Consider the following 6,304-nt stretch of genomic DNA (forward strand, 5'->3'; position numbering starts at 1 on the left):
GCACTAATGACTGCCTCAAAGAAACGATTCAATAATTACTAAGGTGACAAAATGCTGATCTCAGAGCAGAGCAAAATGAGTAGAGAAAGGCCTTGTGGAGTAGGCAAGCTTTATTTATAAACACTGAAATTTGAATTTTATGTAATTTTATTGTGATTTTCTAATGTCATGAAATATTCTTCTTCTTTTGATTTTTTTAACCATTTAACAATGTGAAAACCATTCTCAAGGCCAGGTGTGGTGGCTCACACCTGTAATCCCAGCATGTTGGGAGGCCAAGGCAGGTGTATCACCTGAGGTCAGGTGTTTGAAACCAGCCTGGTCAACATGGAGAAACCCCATCTCTACTAAAAATACAAAATTAGCTAGGCAAAGTGGCAGGTGCCTATAATCCCAGCTACTCAGGAGGCTGAGACAGGAGAATCACTTGAATCTGGGAGGCGGAGGTTGCAGTGACCAAGATCGCACCACTGCACTCCAGTCTGGGCAACAGAGCGAGACTCCATCTCAAAAAAAAAAAAAAAAAACCATTTCAAGTTGGTGGCTGTGTGTGGAAAACACAGGCTGCACTTGGCCCATGGATAAATGGGCCATGGCTTACAGACCCCCGGCTCTAGAAACCAAACCTCCCTGGGCTCAGGCTATCTCTGTACAGCTCTCAGAGTTCAGCCGATTCCCAGTCTAGGTCTTCTGTTCCTGACTCAACAGTAGTCAAAGAAAACCATGCTCTCGACTGGGCAAGGTGACTCATGCCTGTAATCCCAGCACTTTGGAAGGTCAAGGCAGGTGGATCACCTGAGGTCAGGAGTTCGAGACCAGCCTGACCAACATGGAGAAACCCTGTCTCTACTAAAAATACAAAATTAGCTGGGTGCAGTGGCGCATGCCTGTAATCCCAGCTACTTGAGAGACTGAGGCAGAAGACCTGCTTGAACCTGGGAGGCAGAGGTTGCAGTGAGCTGAGATCACGCCATTGTACTCCAGCATGGGCAACAAACGCAAAACTCCATCTCCAAAAACAAAAAAGAAGAAAGAAAAAGAAAACCATGCTCTCTCTTTCTACCTTCTTTAAAATCCCGCTCAAGCCTTCCTTGAACAGTCTTGGTAACATGAAGAAAATAGTAGTCATCTAGACTTCTAAATTCTACTGCAGGTTTTTTTTTTCAGGAGAAACTATAACCCACTCTTCCCGCCTCTTTAATTATTTCCTCTCTACCAAATTTCTCAACTTACTTATTTCTCTGGTCTTTCCCTCAACCAAATGCTGACTTCCCATTTCATCTAGTGTCCCCAGGAAGCCATTTATCTACTCCCTCTGGTGGAGAGGCATTTGTCTGCAATTGATTAAAATAGATGTATAAAAAAGATCTAGAATATTTTAAATTTCTACATAAGAGAGACACATATTTGGGGCAGACAGTCTATGCTTACCTCCATGTATGTGCCTTGAAGAACCTGCTGTGACTCTAATTTTCAAGCTCAATTTCATATTCTACAACTTAATTGGGATAGCTATTAATGCCCTTGGCCCTGCAGCTTTTATAAGTGGTTATAAGTTAGCATTGTAGAATACCAATGGGAGGAAAAATATTTGCTATTTGACATCAAAATACTGTCAACTAGTATTTTTTTAAAAAATATCTCATGATTTCTATTCCTTGTTTGGGAAACAAGGAATACCTGGTTTTCCATCATTAAATTATGTTAGCAGTGAGTGATTTTCATATGTAATAAAGAATAGATTTTAAGTAAATTCAATTCAAAGATTTTTTTATTTCTATTGCCTTCATTGGTTGGGGGCAGGGTGTGGAGTAATGAGAGCACCAATTTTCTAAAACAAATAGTGTGCTTTTATTCGAGTTTTATCGAGACGATACTGCCACCTCTTGGTCTTCAGAAGAACCAATTTCCCTCATTAAACTCCTTAAACAGAACATTTAATATACAAATTCAGTACAAGTTGTTAAATTACATAGGGCCACTAAGTTAGGATATTTTCTAACAGGAGTGCATCAGTAAACCAACAGTGCATCCTGACAAAATGTGTGGAATGCGATGATGAAGTCAAGCTATGTTAGCTATGATAGAAGCAAAAGGAGGAGTAGGAATCTGAGAACCTCGGTGATTTGAATAAATGCCAGGGCTAAGGTTAGAAAGATGATCCCTGAGTCATAAAGATGCTGCAGGTGAGACAAAGAACAATTCTCACCTCCGCTATCCCCTTCTGCGGTGCCTCTGTCCTCCCACCACACTGAATTTTTCTTTATCCTTCAGTCTCACCACGCTGCGTGCCTTATGGCTCTCCAAATCTTTGTACATGTACTTCCTTTGCCAGAAATGCCCTTTCCTGGCTAAGCCATGCACTTCCTTCCTCACTTTCATAAACTCATTTCTGAAACTGTGTAAACCAGAAACTACTAATCTCAGCTCAAATATCAACACTACTGAAAAGCCTTCTCCAACTCCCCCAGATAGTTACTTCTCTTATACACACAGCATTTTTTTCTTTAATATTGTACCTACTGTTAATTTTTAAATATTTTATTTTATATACTGTACTAGTCTTCCCTACTAAATTCTGTGTTCCTTAAAGAGTAAGACCTTGTCAGCCGGGCACAGTGGTTCACGCCTGTAATCCCAGCACTTTGGGAGGCCGAGGTGGGCAGATCACAAGGTGAAGAGTTCGAGACCATCCTGGCCAACATGGTGACCAAAAATTAGCTGAGCGTGGTAGCACGCATCTGCAGTCCCAGCTACTCGAGGCTGAGGCAGAAGAATCACTTGAACCCAGGAGGTGGAGGTTGCAATGAGCCGAGATTCTACCACTGCACTCCAGCCTGGCAACAGAGTGAGACTCTGTCTCAAAAAAAAAAAGATAAGACCTTGTCTATCTTAGTTTACTCAGGTTGCCATAACAAAATACCATAGACTGGATGGATTAAACAATAGAAATGTATTTCTCACAGTCCTGGAGGCTGGAAGTCCAAGATCAAGGTGCGAGCAGATTCAGTTTCTGATGAGAAACTGAATGGCTTGCAGTTTGGCTTGCAGATGGCTGCCTTCTTACTGTGTCTTCACATGGTGGAAGGAGAGCGGGTGCACTCTCTAGTGTCTCTTCTTGTAGTGATAATAATCCTGTAGGATCAGAGTTCCACCGCTGTGATCTCATTTAACCTTAATTACTTCCTTAGAGGCCCCATTTCCAAGTACAATCACATCGGGGGTTAGGGCCTCAACACATGCATTTTAGGGGGACACAATTCAATCAATAGCACTATTTATTAGTATTCAATTTTATATAGAAGGTACTCAATATATAATTTATTGGCTAATTGGCTAACAGGCTGTCAGGGATAAAAATAGGATGGGTGGATGGACGGACGGACGGATGGGTAATATTTATTAAAAGTGCCAGTGCATTGCATGGTTCTAAACTATTTCACCTTACTCACCTGGGAATCTTTTCTACAGAAATATAATTCTAAGTTTATAATTAAAATCAGAAAAATAAGAGTTACTTTATAGATTTTTTATATATCCCATAAACTCAGCACTACTTATAGTACTTTTTTGCATAAAGGTTTTTAAGTAAGAGTTTGCTTTTGTCTTTGTAGGAAATCATCAGAAAGAATGAAATGCTCTAATATCTATAAAAGTGCTATTCAACTGATATTAGAGAGGAAGCATGTTTTCAAAAGAAAAACTCTGTGATACTTATTAATTGCTCATGAATCCCAGACCAGTCTGGGTCAGAAAGAATCCCTCACATCTTGGAGAATTGTGTGTATCCCCTCAAAATTCATATGTTGAAATCCTAACCTTCAATATGATGGTATTAGGAGGTGGGACTTTTGGAAAACAATTAGGTCATGAGGGTGGAGGCCCCCTTAATGGGATTAGTGCCCTTTTAAGAAGAGACACAGAACCTTACTTGCTCCCTTTCTATTCTGCGCTATATGAGGACACAGCAGGAAGGTGGCCATCTGCAAACCATGAAGAGAGCTCTCAGCAAACCCCAACCATGCTGGCAACCTAATCTTAGACTTCCCAGTCTCCGGAACTGTGAGAAATGCTTGTTGTTTTAAATCATCCAGTCTATGGTAATTTCTCACGTTAACCGAGACTCACTGAGACAAGGGGCCACTCAAACATAACTAGCCTAGGGCAACTATAATCTAGTAGATTTCTTGGCTGTCCTGAACAGGGAACAAAATGGAACTTTTCAGCATGCCTGTACTTTGGCATATGCAGTCATAAGCAAAGAAGGTATTTACTCATGGTATTGATAAGTCATTGGTGGCAGAGGATATTTCTAGTCTGGAGTTGGCTGTGGCATGGATTCAACAAATATTTGCTTATGGCCACCATCTAAATTTAAGTGATACAGTTTCAGTAAAATATAATGTTTGATTTAGAGCTTCAGTTGTAGCAAAAAGTTCCTAGCTTTAAAAAAAAAAAAAGAATTCATCAAAGACTACTGAACTGCTAAGATTTTTTTTATGTCCACCCCTGTTTCTCTGGGCTTATTTCCTAATTTCACACTTGGGCTAAGAGAGGCTTCGTGGGAAGCCTCAGCCATTACAGATAAGCTGTGCCCCATCCTCATTCTACCTGCATCCCATCTTTTACGTTCCACGGCTAATGAAGTTCAACAATAGGCTTGATCGTTGACCCTTGTCAAGTTAGGAAATCAGGTTAAGCAATAAGGGACTAGTTCACATTTCCTAGTTATTCAATCCTGTTACATACCAAATACATAGTTAAAACATTGTGGGAAAATTTTGTTAAGTCAAATAGCATGGTATGTCTCTAGTAAATACATCCTAAAGGGTAACAGTGTGTATTTTTGAAAAAATTATTTAAGTTTGTTGTTGTTTTGTTTTGAGACAGATGCTCGTTCTGTCACCCAGGCTGGAGTACAGTGGCACAATCTTGGCTCACTGCAATCTCTTCCTCCCAGGTTCAAGCAATTCTCCCATCTCAGCCTCCCAAGTAGCTGGGGCTACAGGCACGTGCCACCACATCCAGTTAATTTTTGTATTTTTTAGTAGAGATAGGGTTTCCCCTTGTTGACCAGGCTGGTCTTGAACTCCTGACCTCAAGTGTTATTTGCCTGCCTCGATCTCTCAAAGTGCTAGGATTATAGTTGTGAGCCTCAGTGCCCTGCCAATTATGTTAGTCTTAAAATTCAATTATTTTGCCACTGATTAATATGGTTTTAGAGGCATTTTTTATTCCATTTCTGTCTGGTCTTTATTTTGCCTTGAAAACTTGATTTTTTTTTTACACATTTTCTCTATCCTGTATCAATCCTACCTTCATTCCCCCAAATCTCACTACCAGATACCTTATATGTAGTTTTGCTTTCTAGCAGATCTATGCACAGTAACTCAAATACCCTTATATGCTCTTTGGTGTGTTTATTGAACAGGTTCAGGGATGATATTGGTCTGGGCTGAGAAACACTGCTTATAAGCTTGAAATATTAATTGGGTTTATTTTCTTTTGCAATTCCTAGATAGAAGAGCGAGCAGAATTTTTGAATAAGTCTGTGCAGAAAAGGTAAATATGGTTGATGGTTCAGTTGAACTGATCAGCTAGCATATGTATGGGAAGATTCTCTCTCATATTTTTATATGTATGTGTTTACTTTTTTAGCAGTGGTGTCAAATCGACCCATCAAGCAGCAGTAGTCTCCAAGATTGACAGCAGACTGGAGCAGTATACCAGTGCAATTGAGGTGAGAATTGTCCTCAGCGTTATGATCCCGCTGAACAGAAATAGATTCTGACTACATAGAAGATCATAAAAACACTTAGGACAATAATCAAGTCCAATAGCCCTAGGAGTGTTAGAAATTTTTTTTTTTTTGAGATGGAATCTCACTCTGTTGCCCAGGCTGGAGTGCAGTGGCAAACTCGGCTCACGGCAACCTCTGCCTCCCAGGGTCAAGCAATTCTTCTGCCTCAACGTCCCAAGTAGCTGGGATTACAGGGGCCCACCACCACACTTGGCTAATTTTTGTATTTTTAGTAGAGACAGAGTTTTACTCTGTTGGCCAGGCTGGTCTCGAACTCCTGGCCTCAAGTGATCCACCCGCCTTGGCGTCCCAAAGCCAAATGTGAGCCATCACACCCGGCCACCAATAGTGTTAGAATATTAATGATTTATTACACTTTGAAATTCTAAGTTCTAAGAAATACAGTAATAAAGATAAATTTTAGAAGAGTTTTAAATAAATTACTTTCTACTTTCAGCCTGAATATTGTTTAATGAAAATGGTGTTTTTTTTAACAAATGGGTT

The 6,304-nt window shown here is 40.2% G+C and overlaps 1 protein-coding gene across 9 annotated transcripts in view; it reads left to right on the forward strand.

Moving 5' to 3' along the window:
• The window catches only part of CALD1 (caldesmon 1), a 241,611-nt gene that overhangs the window by 217,928 nt on the left and 17,379 nt on the right, over window positions 1–6,304 (forward strand). For 7 of the 9 annotated variants that reach the window (XM_017887714.1, XM_017887717.1, XM_017887720.1 and 4 more), the window contains 2 exons: window positions 5,519–5,562; window positions 5,659–5,740. In XM_017887714.1, the coding sequence (XP_017743203.1) occupies window positions 5,519–5,562; window positions 5,659–5,740 (126 nt within the window). The remainder of the gene's footprint in view (window positions 1–5,518; window positions 5,563–5,658; window positions 5,741–6,304) is intronic. The other 2 variants (XM_017887718.1, XM_017887715.1) reach the window with 1 other exon arrangement.

Source organism: Rhinopithecus bieti, unplaced genomic scaffold, assembly GCF_001698545.2.
Source record: "Rhinopithecus bieti isolate Rb0 unplaced genomic scaffold, ASM169854v2 scaffold_17275, whole genome shotgun sequence".
Lineage (NCBI taxonomy): Eukaryota > Metazoa > Chordata > Mammalia > Primates > Cercopithecidae > Rhinopithecus > Rhinopithecus bieti.